At 44.5% G+C, this 17265-nt stretch overlaps 1 protein-coding gene across 8 annotated transcripts in view; it reads right to left on the bottom strand.

Moving 5' to 3' along the window:
- The window catches only part of CACNA1C (calcium voltage-gated channel subunit alpha1 C), a 590813-nt gene that overhangs the window by 169930 nt on the left and 403618 nt on the right, over positions 1-17265 (bottom strand). For 6 of the 8 annotated variants that reach the window (XM_079775042.1, XM_079775041.1, XM_079775040.1 and 3 more), the window contains 2 exons: positions 12563-12721; positions 5638-5834 (listed from right to left, as the gene is read on the bottom strand). In XM_079775042.1, the coding sequence (XP_079631168.1) occupies positions 5638-5834; positions 12563-12721 (356 nt within the window). The remainder of the gene's footprint in view (positions 1-5637; positions 5835-12562; positions 12722-17265) is intronic. The other 2 variants (XM_079775038.1, XM_079775043.1) reach the window with 1 other exon arrangement.

Here is a 17265-nt window from a genome sequence, read left to right as displayed (position 1 = left end):
CTCTTCAATCTCCTGAACTGTTACGTTTGCTCTCCCAGGCAGGAGCCCTCATGCTCCTCATTCAGCCTCAGGGCCTGCAAAATCCCACCTGTTCCTGGTACCGATCCCCTTGCAATGCTCTCCCTGCTCTCTGTGTTGCCCTGTGTTGTTAGGACACATTTCTTTGTGTGGCCCCCGTCTCTTCAATTAAATCTTAAACTCCTTAAGGGCAGGCCTTCTCCCCACCAGCCCTACTCCTGGCTCCACTCAGGCCTTACACCAGTGAAATGAATAAAATGAAACCCAATAAGTAAATAAATAATAACTTTGAATGATGCTAATTCTCTTTCTTGATATGTTTATGAACCAACGGTTTACAGTTTAGATAACAGATTCTCTGTTTAAAGATGGGTAAGTGGGTAACACTCTGACAAAGACTCCGAATTAAAGACCACAGGGTCCTAAGTAGGACCTACCACCTTCTCTACTCTGGTACCTGCTAGAGCCGAGAATGCTGTTCATGGATCACTTGAGGGTTTTTTTCTCAACTCTTGACTTAGAATGACTACTAGGTCATCAACAGAATCCAGCTCCACCTTTCCTGATGCCTCCGGAGACTCAGCTTCTATATTTAGTGAAAAGAGGTGGCCTCTTGAAGAAGCCACGGAGGAGGGGAGAAAAACAGAGTAAAACCCGAGTTACAACCTGCCTGAATGCAAAAGGCCGTTGTCATAAACAAGGGATGTTTCAGCAGCACTGAGACAAGAGACCAGAGATGTGTGGCTGATGGGCATGTGTGTATGTGTGCGTGCGTGTGTGTGAGTGTATGTGTGTGTGTGTGTGTGAGAGAGAGAGAGAGAGAGAGAGAGAGAGAGATCAGTAGAAATATCTTCCTAGCGTGTGCAGACATGTACTGAAATGACAAGACATAGTGCAGTGTCAACAACTGACTTGTGAAAAGTCAAAACGTGATACTTGTTTCCAAGGTCTCCTGCTGAACCCAAAGTAATCCAGACCCTACAGAAGACACTCTTTGTGATTCTAAAATATTTCATTTACATGATTTCTCACTAAGTATTGTTTCTAATCTTATTTTAAAGCTCAATTGCTAATATTTTTAAATCAGTGGAAGTACTGATCATAGAGAAACCAGTGGAGGGGCAATGGGTGGTGGGAAGATGGTGATCCCAATGGTGGCAGGGTGGGGAGGAGCAGGAGTCTGGAAAACATAGACCAGAGTGCTTTCTATTGTGCCACACAGTATGCCATATTCTTAGGGGCCCTAGATCAGAAGGGCTTTGGGGGAACAGAAGTCAACATCATCCTCTTGAAGAGTTATTCTGTAATCTTTTCTGGTGCCTGCTCTCACTGCTGCCTCCCTTTTGCACAATTCTCACATGTGACCTTCTCCGAGGGTTCCAAACTCCAGTTCAGTGGCCATGTTATTCTGTGTGCCATGAGCATGGATGAAGCTATTTCAAGTGCTGGGCACAAAGTCAGCACTGAGCAGATAACTGATTGATATTTATCTATTTAATCGTGACCTGGCTAAAATGTGGAAGGGATAATGCTCAGAGTTTTAAACTGACCCTAATAGGAGAACCCTACAGATCATCTTGATCTAGCAGCCTCTTGTATCTTCAGGAAGGCACTTGGCTAAACCATATAAGAAAAGTAGTCTTGAATTTTATGCAGAAGGCTAGGGACGTTAGGTTAAAAAAACCAAACACACCTGGAAGTAGAATCAGATACCAATGGTCATCCATACAACCCTAAATTCCTCCCTGCTGCACTTTTTATGTGATTACTGTCCTCTCCCCTCCCCCAAGTTCATAAGAGGTGTGAACATTCTGGGAGGAAATGGAGAGGCTTTGGCTTAAGAAGCCATTTCCCAAGGAAACCACACCCCGACCTGAGTTCTGTCTTGGTTTCCAAATCCCCATATCCAGCCATCTACAAACCTCTAGAACGGGGCATTAGGTACAGGAAATGTTTTAAGCTAATTGTTCAGCTAGTTGGGGCCTTGACCTAGTGTATGGCCAAAGTTTAATAGCTGAGGAAATATTCAAGTTTGATTCATTTTGAGTGCACTAACTCTTCAAAATCACAACAACAAGGTAAAATAATGAATGTCAGAGAAAAGGAGAAATAGACTCAGTATCTTCCATAGCAGAAGGCAGGTGCCTACTGTATGCTACTGATGACCTTCCAACTCCCTTCTACAAGGTAGTATCTAGTGATTGAATCAATGGCTTCTTTAGTGCTGTAACGATCTAGTCTCTTCCTACGAACCTCTAACCAGCTGTTCGGTGGTTCAGAAGGAACCCAGCCCTGGGGTCTCCATTTACTGCCATACTTGAAAATCTGGGTTGCTTCTTCCCATGTCCTCTAGACTTGTCACTTGGATTTTAAGAGAAATGCATTCTTCTGAGTAGAAGACCCTATTTCCCCAATTACTATGGAAACTGTCTCCCTAGACTGGTTCAAATCAGGGCACCAAAGCAGCACCATTCAAATTCAATAGTTTAGACTTCTAGGGGTTTTCAAACTCCAGCTTGAGCATCAGAACCACACGGGGAGCTTTAAAAATGCAGATACTGGGGTCTAACTTGGAGCTTCTAACCCAATGGCTTGAGGGAAGTCTTGGCATCTTTATTTTAGAAAGCTCCATGTTATACTAAAGCACATTGAGATTTGAGATGCTGTGGGTTTAGAGATACAGCCTAGAGGCAAGGAGGAGGAATGCTCAAGGGGGAGGAAGGAAGAGGGAAAAATAGGAAGAAGGAAGGAAGAACGAAATGGCCATAGGAAGGTCAAAACAATCAGAGAAATTATCTGAAAGCCAGGAGCTTTGGGCTGGGAGATGCCTCCATCATGAATACCCAAGTATGAGGCTCTGTTTCAGCTTTAGGTGTGTGTGTGTGTGTGAGTGTGACTGTGTGTGTGACCCCCACACACAGTCACACACACACACACACACACACACACAAACACACACACAAACACACATAACATGGCCATTTCAAAAAGGTGCTGGGAAAATCAGAGAGAGGCATGTCCCATGAGCCTGGGATTGTTTCTTCACCTCTGACACTTTTTCCATTTCCAGCCTGAGCTCTATCACACACACCCCAGGGGAGGAAACACAACACAGCTGCTGAAAATTGGTAGTTGCCTTTGTGTGCTTGTTCTCATTCCCTATTCTGCTGTCATCATGATAGTATTTCTTTGGGTCACATCTGGCTGGTGGGGTATCAGTGAGTTGTGGTTGGGGAGGGGGAGGAAGTAATGAAGGAAGATCACAAAAACACATCAGGGCCATTAGCAAAGTAAATTATACCTATCCCCCTCAACCCCACACCCACCCACCACTACCCTGCTCTCAACTTGCAGCCATTGAAGGTGTTTTCATAGCAACTTAAGGCATGGATTTGAAGCCCCACCTGATGAGGCTCCAAAGCACCATTCCATACAACTATATGTTCATGGCCCATAGGCAGAAACTGCCCATCTGAAAAAGGATGCTTCTGTCCTTGGCTGGCCAAGGATCCACCCAAGGCAAAAGGACCAGTTAGGGCCACTTGGGAATTTGATCAGCTTTGCTAAGTGAAATAAATTTGCCTAAGTATAATAAGTTCAATTCCCTCTCTTTGTACAAATCATTTAAAATCAGTTTTTATTCAGTATGGGCCTTAGAAAATATTGTCAAAGTTTTATTTTAGTTTGAGGAAGGGTTGACTTGGCCTTCATCTTCTTTTGAAAGTATGACAACAGCCCTAACCGGTTTGGCTCAGTGGATAGAGCGTCAGCCTGTGGACTGAAAGGTCCCAGGTTCGATTCTGGTCAAGGGCATGTACCTTGGTTGTGGGCACATCCCCAGTAGGAGGTGTTGCAGGAGGCAGCTGATCAATGTTTCTCTCTCATCGATGTTTCTAACTCTCTATCCCTGTCCCTTCCTCTCTGTAAAAAATCAATAAAATATATATTAAAAAAAAAAGAAAAAAAGAAAGTATGACAACACAGCAACTTTCCCAGCACCGGTTCTGGTTGTGTTGCCATCATTCAGTTGAAATGTAGTGTTTCCCTAGACTGAGCTTTTCAGCCTGAACTGGATGTGTTTTAGTCTGAATTCTCAGTCCCTAGGGGCACCCCTGGCATGCAAGGAATGCTCAGTAAATGTTTGCTAGGTACAAGGTGCTCAGGCAAGTTTCAAGTAGTCATTTGCAGAGAGGTGCAATTTTATAGCAACGCTGGGTTTCAGCATGTCCACTACAAGATAAAAACTGGGGAAACGGGGTTTTTAATCAATAGAACATGATGCTTATAAAAAATTTAGAGGATACAATACCCTATATCACATCTCCATGTTGCTACAAACTTTTCTGATTCAGAAACAAGTTAGCACCCCTCATGGCATTAGTTCCTGCCTGTCTGGCAGCTCTGCTTGATGGGGAGGCATCACCCCTCTCTTCCATGCTTTAGTGTGTAGACACGTTCCTTAAGCAGGCTCTCACATGGCTCTCAGGATGGCCAAATACATATGACTATTTGCAAAATGCTAGGTGAGATGGTATTTTCAAGAACGGCAACAAGCATTTTTCACTCAAATGTTGGAGAACAACACTGGATTCTGGTGAATCATTTCCTGCTAAAATAGGAGATACTATAAAGAATTATGTTTTCTGGAGTTTTTACAAATAATGGATTTAACTCTGCCAGAATGGAGACAGCTCAAACATGATGTGTGTATTTGCCTGTGGGATAGACTGTACGAAAATCCCTTCAGTGGCTCAAAGGTGGCAAAGTAGTGTTGGCTGATGGACAAGGCAAGGGGCAAAAGATTTTAAAAGATTTGCTGTCGACTGGCTGACACTTAAGAAGTATAGTTTCTAAATATGCATCACGTAAGCACCAGAGGGTTTCCTTAACACTAGGAATGCCAGCAATGTATTCGTCTGGACTATTCTCATATGATATGTAAGATTACTCTGAGAATAAGAGTATAATAACATGCTGTAACACTACGCCATTCAATAACAATGGCTTCTGCCTGGCCAGTGTTGCTCAGTGATTGAGCGTTGACCAGGTCATGGCTTGATTCCTGGTCAGGGCACATGGAAGGATTGTGGGCTCGATCCCAGTGTGGGGTATGCAGGAGGCCACCAATCAATGATTCTCTCTCATCATTGATGTTTCCATCCCTCTCCTTCTCTCTTCCTCTCTAAAGTCAATAAAAAATATTTTTTTTAAAAATGGCTTCTTTTTAGAAGACCAGGCCTGATGTTTCTCTTTAATTATAAACGATCTAAAAATTATAAATGATCTGTCTTTTGGGGACAGAGGCAAGACAATGATAAGAAGAGAAAAACCCACTAGTGGGAGAGGAGTGAATGGGATCCTATGGTATGCCTGCCATGTTTCTTACTAGAAACAGCATAGCACACTGAAAGGTGGTATTTCTCTGAGGCTGGTGGCAGAGAGAGACTCATCAGGGCGAGTGTGAGGGTTTGCTTTGTCTCTCAGCAAAGGCCTGAAAAAAATCACAGGCATTCATCAGCTTCTCCATAAAAGTCATGGGAGGTGAACAAGGGAGATGTCGAGGGAAGCAAGCCTTTAAGCTCCCGGACTCCCTGCCGCTGCCCATCACCAGCTACGTACCCAGTATAGCACGTCTGTCCAGCCTTCCATGGTGATGCACTGGAACACCGTGAGCATGGCGAAGGCGAAGTTGTCGAAGTTGGTGATGCCGTGCCTGGGCCCATCCCACCCAGGCTTGCACACAGTGCCGTTCTGACACTGCCGTCCATGGCCTGTCTCCAGAGCACAAGGGGAGGGGTCATCTTCTGCTGGAACATCTCAAATGGCCAGGGGAGAGGGATGCACAGAGGGGGGTGGAATGCATAAAGGGCGGAGATGCACAGAGGGGAGGGGGATGTACAGAGGGGGGAGATGCACAGCGTGGGGAGAAGCACAGAGGGGGGAGATGCACAGAGGGGGGAGAAGCACAGAAGGGGGAGATGCACAGAGTGGAGGGGGATGCACAGAGGGGGTACGCACAGAGGAGAGAGGAATGGACAGAGAGGGGGAGATGCACAGGGGGGGGATGCACAGAGTGGGGTGCACAGAGGGGAGCGGGACACAGAGTTGGGATCACATAGAGGGAGGAGAGACGGGCAGAGGGGAGGGAGAGATGGGCAGAGAAAAAAAATTGAGAAGTTAGAGAGGAAAGTTACAGGATAAGATTGATGGAATAGGCAAAACAACCACACAATGGTAATGCAAAAAAAAGTTTTCATTCGTCCCCTGTATGAATTAAACAACATAAAGAACTAGGCTGTTGGTTTAGAATGTTAGTACTTGCAACCAATTGTTGTAAAATGGCATTTTAAGCCCAGTAATTGATTTTAAAGACAGTAGGGATATTGCACATTCTGTGGTAGCACATCAGCATCATAGTCAAGTGGTCAATCAAAAAATAATGATGATGGAACCACTTTGAGTGGAAGATATCCTGGAAAATGAAGGAAGTCCATGCTTTCTTATTTTGGGGGTATTTCCATAGGAATAACAGAGTTTCAAGTGAGAGCGTGTTGACTGGAAGACTACTCCACATCATTAGCCAACAGATCCCATCGGGTCGCACTTTGAGACTATGGGAGAGTCCATAAGGTATTACATGATGCATCAGCAGGGATGCAAGTCACTTTGTGGTGCAGCCTTATCTAGTGAAGGATAAAGTAAACCCTGACTGCAGGGAGAGGACAGCCTGCAGCCGTCTTTATTATAACCTGAGTGCACGCTGCGGCCTGTGTTTTATGCAGGTCAGGTGGAACCTTGCACCACTGCGCTTGCTCACCAGCATTCCTACCTTTCCGAAGAAAAGAATCATTTTCTGACCTCTACTCAAGATAGAGAGGCAGTGGGCGACAGGGAGAATACTCGGGAGGTGTGGACAGGGCTTTTTCAGAAAACAGTTTAACATCTGTGGCTACAGACAGTGCTTGGGCTAATTCCATATGCTGGGAACAGCTGCTGAAAAAACCAATAAATTAAGACGAGGTTTATATTTTTGGTACGGAGATCATTAGTAAATTGAAATAAGACTTGATTTATTTAAGAATTTCTATTGTAGTAAAATAGAGAAATGCTGAGAAAGCCTTGCCCCAGCTGAGGAAGGTAACCGTGTGAACTTAAGGACATTGCCTCATGCTTGTAAAAGGAACAGCAATAAGCAGGATAGACTTAACAACCAAATGATTGCTTCTGACAACGGGGAAAATACGGTCCCAGAGAGAGAATTTACTTGCAGTTGTTCCTTTAGAGATTTCTATATGTATCAAAACAATCACAAGTGTCCAGTACTTCAGTATTGAAGATGGTTGGTTGGTTATTTCATGGTTTGTGGCTTCAAATGAGAAATTTCACTCCCAAGAGGAAGACAGAAAGAGAATATTAATCCATAACTAAGATAATTCTTAAGAGAATGGAGTTGAGCAGCATGGCTGGAAATATATGCTGGATTGTCTTCTTGGCTTTTTTTCTTTTCTCCCTCTCTTTTTAGTTACTTTATTGAAATATAATTGACATTTCTTCCAGTCCATGAATGTAAATGCACAGCTCAATTATTTTTAGTAAATTTACATACTAGTAGTTGTGCAGCCATCACCACAATCCATTTTTAAACCCTTCCATCCTCCTCCAAAATTCCTGTGTGCCTGTTTGCAGTCAGGCCCGGCTCCTGCCCTACCAACTTGGTGTGCACTCCATCTCTATAGCTTTGCCTTTCTAGAAATTGCATATACATGTTCAGTTCACTGTCTGTTTATCCACCCCCTAATGGGATTGTTTCCAGGTTTGGGCTATTGTGAATAGCGCTACTTCTGGCTTATTCTTGGCCTGGTGCTTTAGGCTGTACATGGGTGTCTGTGATATGACCCAGGTGAAGAGGTCTGCATCACTGGTCCCTGAGCTGTCTCAGAAAATGAGTGTCCTCATCATTTCCCCCTCCAGACGCTGGTTCCAGGGGGCTCCGTTCATACAGCTGAACTCCAGTCAATTTTTTTTGTCTTCAAATTTCAAAATCCTTAGAGATTTGAATGTGAGCTTAAACAAGGGGAGGCTATGAAAGGAGGGGAACTAAAAAGAGAATACCAAACCTAAAGAGTTAAAGAAAAAGTAGATAATAAATATGTAAAAAATTGAGAGCCGCGAGACTGAATAGATCATAAACTCAGTTGTGTTCTTGCCCATGCTAGTGATGGCTTCCTAGAAGGACATGTTCAGTCTCTGTTATGAAAGGGCTGGAACAATATGAGAGATGGGATGGAAAGAGAAGGGAAAAAAGAGGGAAATTTTGCATCTCCTTTTCCTGTTTTGCTTTTTAGTGCAATTAAGATGGTATTAATCTTTGCACTGTGGTTGCCAATCTGACAGCTTTTCCTGTATTCTCAATCCCTGAAATAAGCAGAAATAAAGAAAGTGAGTTCTGAGTGTCCTCAAGAAAGGAAAACACAGTTCAGGGTTTTACAAATGTATGTTGAAAAGAACTAGCATGAAGGGGAAATGATCTCATTACTAAAAGAGAAAGGGTTGAGATTCAGGAAGATCATCTAAAAGCTCAAGAGCCACTCTGCTATTTTAATTTAAGTCTGTCTTGAACAACAGAAAAAAAAAAAAAAACACCAAAAGATATGAGAACAATTAAGAAGCAGTGATGATCTGGTAAAAATAGATATCTATAAAAAGCAGTAAAGGGAACACTTGAAAAATGTGAACACACAAATCAGCAGGTCCTTGTGACATGCTCTGGAGGGTGAGGGGAAATGAGATCTAATGAGAAAATGTGTTGGTTTTCTTCTGGGGAGTCATGAAGTCCTGGTGAGGCGGGGTGGGCATGAGGGAGGAGGAAAAAACAAAGCAACGTGGGTGAAGCATGGTCAAGTCATTCTGGAAAGCCCAAATTAAGTTAGAAGTAAAATAATGGAGGCCAGATTATGAGAGATTTGAAAAATGTGGTCAATACCAACAGGAGCCTGACACCCTGGGACAGTGCCAGTTAGGGGTTCCAAAGAGAAATACCAGAGACAAAACCAATTACTTTTTTAGGCCCCAATTTTAAGGAGTGAATAGAATGAAAATGATTTCATTTCTAGGTTTTAGCCAACCCATTCTTTGCCAGTCTCTGGGGTAATTATTGCGTTTGGGAGAGCCATTCAGAGTGACCTGGCTCAGAGCACCATCAAACAGATGGGACGCCAGAAACAAAAGGAGCCAGTATACGCTGGTGCACCTGCCGAGGAGCCTGCAGGGCACCTTCCAGGTGCCTTGGGGACTGGAGGAACATTGTCTCTCCTGAGGCCTCCTCTCCCAGGAACTGGTGGGGCCCCCGAGAAGCAGAATAATGGTGCGCCTGGCCAGCTCCAGAGCTTCTTTATATATTTCCTAGGAGACATGGCTCAAAATCTAATGCATTCTAAAATTTACAAGCACATAAAATTCAGTCTGAAAAAGAAACTCAAAATGTAAAAAGAAGAATTGGATGTAAATCCCATTAACAATTCTTTTTTTCTTTTTTAAAGATATGTTTTTATTGATTTCAGAGAGAGGAAGGTAGAGGGAGAGAGATAGAAACATCAATGATGAGAGAGAATCATTGATTGGCTACCTCCCGCAACCCCACCCCTCCACCTGGGATCCAGCCCAATCCAGGCATATGCCCTGACTGGGAATGGAACTGTGACCCCCTGGTTCATGGGTTGATGCTAAACCACTGAGCCACACTGACCGGACCCATTAAATATTCTAACAAGGGCTCACAAACACTTCCGTATAATCTAAGTTTGCAGAAAACATGGTAATTCAATCCAAAGACTGAAATTTAAAAAAAACAAAAAACAACCATTCCAAAGGTGGTATGAAACTCTCCAAAACACAGGAGATTGGTTTCAAAGACTGCAGGGTTGGTTTTCTACTCTGGCTGCATCAAGTATGTCCAGATTCCTGTACATGTTCCTTCTTTATCAGGGTTCGTCACTCTGGGTGGGAGAGGCCCTGAGGACAGCTGTGTCATGTTCTATTGGGAGAGATGGATGGAGTGGGTCCCAGGGTTGCCATCAGACAGCAGGATCAGGAAGAGGAGGTGTGTGAGCTCTGGTTGCAGTACTGGGAGGAAAGGCTCCTGAAGCCACATGTCCTCTGTCCTCTTCCCAGCAGGAAGTCTGGCTCCACGTGGAGAGCAAGTTCGCCTTCCGGTGGAGCTCGCATGGCTCCCCTCTCTGGAGCGCTTCTTTGGTGTCTGTCCTCTGACAAACTGGCTCCCAGGGCTGATGGTCATTTCCGTGATGGGAGCGACCTTCCCTTCTGAACTTGGAGGTGAAGGTAAAACCCACCACATAAATAATCTGATGCATCCATGGTAGGAAGTAGGCAATGTCTTGGGTACTTTTCCTGGTCCTGATTACTATTGGGGATGGACAATAATATGGCCCTAAATTGGCCACTGCAATTGGTGAGGCCAGTTCAGATCTTTATCCTAAAAGCAAGGAGGCCACTAAAACTTTGAGCAGGCCTGCGGGGCTGTTTCACCAGACTGTCCAGCTGCACGGGGCGGAGTATCCCATCCTGTCTCTCCCTGGTCTACCACGCCCACCATTTCCTTGCCATGTGAGGCCACTGCAGGCCTCAACAAAGCCTAGTGAGGAGGCCCAACCAATATTCAGGTTTGCTTATTAGCACAGGCCCTTACAGGACCCTGTCACCTGTAGAAAACACACTCCTGCTATAGGAGCCATGTGCAGTGTTGGGAACAGTGCCCCATAGCTCGGAGGTGCACAGGACAGAACTGCCGTCTTTGGCTTTATGGCAAGACTTCACCATTTTACTCGTTCCCATTTGATATGTGTTTGGTGAGAGCCACACCAGCATTCTAAAATTCCACTGCTGAATTGATGGGGATCTTTGAGACTCAACATCCCAGTGACTGCCAGAGAAGTCTGGGCCAAACAGGTCATTGATCACTTCAATACTAGTACAAGTGCATAAACTTTAGACATACTACAGTAACTCTTAAGTAGGACTCAGAATGAGCTCTAACAAAGCCACAGAATTAATATAAATTTACTGGCCTGGGGCTAGCTACAGATTAAACTGGACATAAGGAAGGATTTGAATTCAAGGGGAAAATATTATTCATTGCATTATTGGGTATTTCTTTAGGCAAGACTGAAACCTCAGAATTTTAGCTAAAGGCAAGCCTGTTTGTTCCAATACTAAAGAGCTTCTGTTTTATTTAACATGACAGTTTATTTTATACAATTATGATCCCAGTAATTTGGAAATTCTCTCTAGAGTGAAAAAATGGTCTCTTATTAAATACTCTCCATCAAAAAAGTAAAAACCTTTGTGTGAGTCTTTGCTTATGGGTTTATAGCTTTTTGTTTGTTTAGGGACTGTGGCCATATGGCAGCGACCTTGCAAATACCCAATATAGCCAATCAAATCAGATCATCCAGATTCTGCAATCCATTTCGGTTTCTGAATATGAATAATCCATTTTACTCCCTGTTGTAGGTCAGCTCCCAAAGCAAGAGGGGTCACACGAGATTAATACTGGGCTGACAGAAATGAGGGGCAGTAGATGGAGAGATGTGCACAATCCTTTAATGCTTCAGACATGCTCCCCTTTCCTCATCAAGATGCCAAAAACTAAGATGAATGAGGTTGTTATGAAAAAAATAATAAATCATGGAAGTTTAACACTACTAACCCCTTGGGGTATTTTTCAACAAGTTTTTATGTTGAACTACTTTATATGTCTGTTAAAAAGCCTTGTCAATTTGTTTGAATGTGTTTTCTTTTAATGTCAAGTTGAGATTTTAGTAACTTAAGACAGTAGTTGTAGCATACTCCTTAAGCCAAAACTCCAGACCTACTCAAGGAAGTGCTTAATGAGCCAGCATTGCTTGTTAAATAGATTGATTTATTGAAGGAACACAAGAGCGAAGTTCTCAAAAAGGAAGGACTGTGAAGTCATGAGGTAGAGCGAAACCTTCTCCTGGAGGAAAAGAGGTTTCACCACTGGCTGACCTCCTCCCAGCGTGAGACAGGGCTGGGGTTCTGCCTAGGAACGGAGAAGCAGAGGAGCCAGGATCAGCCCGAACACCCAACCTGCTGGTGACAGGCAACATCACCTTCCTGAAAGGACTTATGATGGCCAGCAATACTGAAGAACCAACAGAGCATAGATCTATATCCTTAAGTTAATTCTGATTCTTAAATTAAAATATTCAAGGTTGGCTAAGAGATGTTTCTTGAATCGCACAGCTCATTTAAACAGTGTTCAGTAGTGCTGCACAAAGCTTGCATTTAGCTATTTGTAACCGAGATCTATTTTAGTAAAAACAAAAATCATCAAAGAGAAAAAGACGACCAATCTCTCCCTTAACCATGGTTTGGAAATGATCCCTGGAATGGAGGCCTTCCTGGGCACTATTGGTCAGGTGGAGGCAGTGTCCCTGGCTGAATGAAAAGTAGTGACAACATAGTACAGCTTCTTGACAGCTGGCCAGTCAGCATCTTCCCTTACCTGCTATGCCCTCCTGGTTGTAGCAGGTCTTATGCATCTTCCCCATGAAGAGTTCCAGGCCAATGATAGCATAGATAATGATGACAAACAGCACTAGCAGGGCGATGTGCAGCAGGGGAACCATGGCCTTGATGATGGAATTCAGAACCACCTGGAGACCTAAAATGACAAATCATAGACAGTGACAATAGTGATAACACCAGCTTCCATTTATTGAACCACGTGCTCTCTTGGATGCCATACTGACATGATCTTATGCCATCTTCTTAGCATACTCCTTGCACCATGAACCCCCTTTTTTTAGATGAAGAAACTGAGTGACAGAGCAGTGACACCCGGGCTGGCCTGACTCCAAATCTCTCTGGAGCTATATCCAAATGAAAAGACTGGCAGGGCTATCCTTCCAAGGGAAAGAACATGTTGTTTCACCCAGAACTATGCAGTTTCCTAACACCCCATGTTCGAGACAACCTACCCTCTTCTTCTCCTGGAATAGCAACTCCCTACAGGGAGGCTCACTTTGACTAGAGGCAGCCATGCAAGGACGTGCTGATCGCTCAAGAGACTATGGCTGACCCGTATGCTCTCAAACATATGGGTCACCATAGTCTGGTAGTAGGGCATCAAGGGGGTGGGACTTCCTTTGCTGAAACTGATTCACACCCTGGAATACCTCTGGGTGGTGAGACCTCCATGAGAGGGCTGAGGAAGTAGTTTTGAGGGCACCTTCTCCGGGTTACATGGGTGGACCTCTCTTCCTACAGGTTCCTCACCAGGCCACCTGCCCTCAGGACCAAGTCTGAAAGTGGAGTCATGTCCATTATAGCCTTTCATTCAAAAACCACATTGAAGAAAGTCTGTGTTTAATGGGTACTGGATTTTTTAATTTGAGAAAATGAAAAAAGTTCTAGGGATGGATGATGGTGGTGGTGGCTGCACAATGTGAACGAACTGAACTGTACACTTAAAAATGATTAAATGGTAAATTTATATCTCTATCTATCTATCTATCTATCTATCTATCTATCTATCTATCACCACAATAAAAACAAAACAAAACAACTAAGGTACCTAGATCCCTTCAAGGAAAAAAGAAGAGCAAATGAAAAACTATTTAGCACATGGGTCTTGTCAGTGCACCCCAAGGGCTATAGGTTTGTACTGTTGACTTATGGGGAGAAGGACCCCCTTACTTATAAGCTCAAGCACAAATAACACACCAAGAATGCTCCTTGTTTAAAGGGGATGTGGCAAGTTTTCATTTGCAAATGCCAAAGAGGTGGTCACCAGCAAGTCACCCCAGATTAGCCCCAGGAAAGCTTCTGCCAACATGAGAGCACCAAGTCTCCACATCCTAGGAGAGATGTGGGGGAAGGGCAGGCTCGCCCGCCTTACATCTAGGCCAGCTGTGCAGAAATCTTCTGTGGGCCGCCTCTCACACAGGTATGATAGGACCCCCACCTCTGAATCACACCACAGTGTCGCTGTCTGACTTCCCCACCCACCAGGGACATCGGACATGACTCCACTTTTCTAAGTATTTGGAACTTCCCTCTGTATTCACCCACCACCCTCCTCCCTGGGTGAACAAAGCCTGGGTCTCCCGCTCCCCAGACCGCAGGGGGTCACTGGCACTTTGTGATCTGGTGGATGTCTTCACAAGTCTAACTAGGCCCTAGTTACTAGGGGAATGCTCCACAGCTACAGCCAAGCTGGGAGAGAAAAAATAAAGGAAGAGAAAGGGTGGAAGCATTTCACCTGTGAATTAAGGAGTGCTTTGCAGCCTCCCATTAGAACGAGATGTTTTCAGATCCCAATGATTCCATTAATTAGCATGCTGTACACACTTTAGTGGTAAAGTATGTGAAGTAATGAGAAAGTTGAAAACTGAACTGCAAAGCAACTTTCAGGGATGTCTGCTGCAAGGAGGGGCCTTTGTTATCAGGCCTCCAGTGCCATGGCCTCAGATGGCAAGAAAATGGTGGGAGACACAGGATGGGAAACTCTCTTCTGTGCCACAGCCAGAGGGTCTGCTCTTAGAATAAGGACTGAAATCCTTCTCATGCTCTATAAGACACCAGAGGGTCAATCGGTACACCGCTCCACCCACTTCCATCCCCTGCCGCTCACTCTTAGGACTCCTGGTTAGACAGCTTTTCTTTTAGACTCAAACAAGCCATACTTCAGCTTGGTCTGAGAGACAGTGAACTGGCCCCCTGTTTAAAAAGTTTGAGGACCCCTGGTCTAAGGAAACGCTGCCACTGTCATGGAGCTCTGGTGGGCTTGGCTGCAATGAGTCTGCAGGACAGGCAGGGATATGCATGGCTGAGAAGTTTCAGGTGCCACGGACCCAGGCAGAGATTACTGAGTGGGATGCAGAGGCCAAAAGGAAGTCACAGATGCTGTTTGTTCCCTCAGCTGGACCGCTTTTCCAATATTTCCTCCTACTTAACCCTTTGGTTCTCAGCCCAAGCATCTCTCTTCCCAGGGATCCTTCCCCAATCTCCCAAACCAAAGAAGTTTCCTTTCTTACATGTCTTCTTGGAAACATTTCCTTCCTTTGGAACACTAGTCTCAGTTTGGAATCATATGCTCATTAAATAGTTTTTTGTTTTTTTTTTATAACATTTTTGTCTGTTTCTCACATCGGGCTGTGTTTTGTGAAGACGGCACTGTCCAGTCTCTGACTATTTTATGGCTAAGGCCTAGCTTGGTGCTGAGCACACGGCGGCTCAATAAGTGTCTACTGAAGGAGTGACACACAGTCTAAGGCAGGCGTCCTCAAACTACGGCCCGCGGGCCACATGCAGGTGTTTTTGCCGTTTTGTTTTTTTACTTCAAAATAAGGTATGTGCAGTGTGCATAGGAATTTGTTCATAGTTTTTTTTAAACTATAGTCCGGCCCTCCAACGGTCTGAGGGACAGTGAACTGGCCCCCTGTTTAAAAAGTTTGAGGACCCCTGGTCTAAGGAAACGCTGCCACTGTCATGGAGCTCTGGTGGGCTTGGCTGCAATGAGTCTGCCGGACAGGCAGGGATATGCATGGCTGAGAAGTTTCAGGTGCCACGGACCCAGGCAGAGATTACTGAGTGGGATGCAGAGGCCAAAAGGAAGTCACAGCAGCCTGGAGGCTTCCTTTCGGCCACAGAGATGCCACAGAATTCCTAAGAGCCCCTGTTTGGGCTTGGTTGGCGGCCACCCTGCCCACCTGAGTATCCAGATCAGGAGACTGATCCCCCAGACTCCTCCTTCCATCAGTGATCAAGTCCTGCCAGTTTGATTCTGAAGTATTTTAGACAAGTTAAATTATTTATACTACATAAATAACACGTGCTATAGAAAGAGAAAATGGAAAATACTTATTCTAGAGGAATTGGAAAACTCAGGGAAACAAAAAGGAGAAAGAAATCACCCATATCCCACCACCCAGACATAACCACTGTTAGCCATTTGGTATAATTTTTGGACATTTTGGCTCATGACTCATTTTCCTCCTCAACACCCCCTTGGTGTTCATCAGTCAGTTAACAATCTTTCTACATTCAGTTTTGCCCAATCTTCATGCCATAGTTAGAATGGTCTACGAAAGCACAAATTGGAACATGTTCCTCCCCTGCTGAAGTCTTCCAGTGACTCGCACCACCTACAGGTGAAATTCACCTGCCTCAAGCCACAGTTTGACCACATCTCATTCTAGTTTATATGGTAATTCCAGTAATATACCAAACTGTCTGAACTTCTGTGACTTCATGCCTCCCTATCTCAGCATATGCTATTCTCCCTGCCTAGAATGCCATTCCCTGCCTAACTAAGAGCCCCTGGAGCCTGATCTCATCTTTGTATCAGTGCACAGTAGTGACGCAATGCACACAGAGTAAATCACATTTGTAAGGACAAGCTGCTTTCAGAAGACAGAAATGGCAAAGGAATCTGAAACCATGACATTCAAAGGTCAGGAAAAGATAAGACTCATAGAATGGGAAAAAGCATAGGTAGGGAGGGTGATATCAATAATTTTTACATGATTTAAACTGCGTTAGATGAATTCTGTATGACCATAGTGATGGAGCTAGGACCAACAAGGAAGGATTCAGAATGGACTTAGATTCAACACAAATATGTCCAAGAAACAGACCTATGTGAAGGTGGTGTGGGATGCTTTAAGAGGTAGTAGGAGCCCCATCCTCAGAGGCATTCAAACCTTGACTAAATAAGCTCTTGAATGAGATGCATTGGTAGGAATTCAGCCATTGGATAAAAGATTTCCCTGGCACACCAAAGCCCCCTGTACCCTCACTAACATGTTCTGAATACGTACCATGGGCCACGTGCAGTTCTCAACACTCTACTTGAATTATTCCATTTCCTCCTGGCAACAACCCTATGAAGTAGGTACTATTATTAATCACACTCTACAGTTGAGAAAAGGGAGTCCTAGAGAGGTTCAATGGCCTGTCCACAGTTACATAGCTGGTGACTGGTGGCATGGAGTTTAGTGCCAGGTGGCCTGGCTCCAGAGCCTGTGGGCTTCATCACTGCTAAATGCCTCCTCATGCCCCAAGGCTGTGGTTCTCAGCCTCCATGATCTATGTCTACAGAGCAGTAACACATGCTTACAGCACCTGCCAGCAAGATGTGGGAGCCTAGTCCCTGCTTCTAGGAGAGCCTAGATGTTTCCAAGGTGAGTTCCAGGAAAGGCTTCT

This window comes from Cnephaeus nilssonii (assembly GCF_951640355.1).
Source record: "Cnephaeus nilssonii genome assembly, chromosome: 6".
NCBI classification, from domain to species: Eukaryota; Metazoa; Chordata; class Mammalia; order Chiroptera; family Vespertilionidae; genus Cnephaeus; species Cnephaeus nilssonii.
The sequence above is the reverse complement of the archived record's forward strand: the minus strand, read 5'-3'. Positions and strand labels throughout refer to the sequence as shown.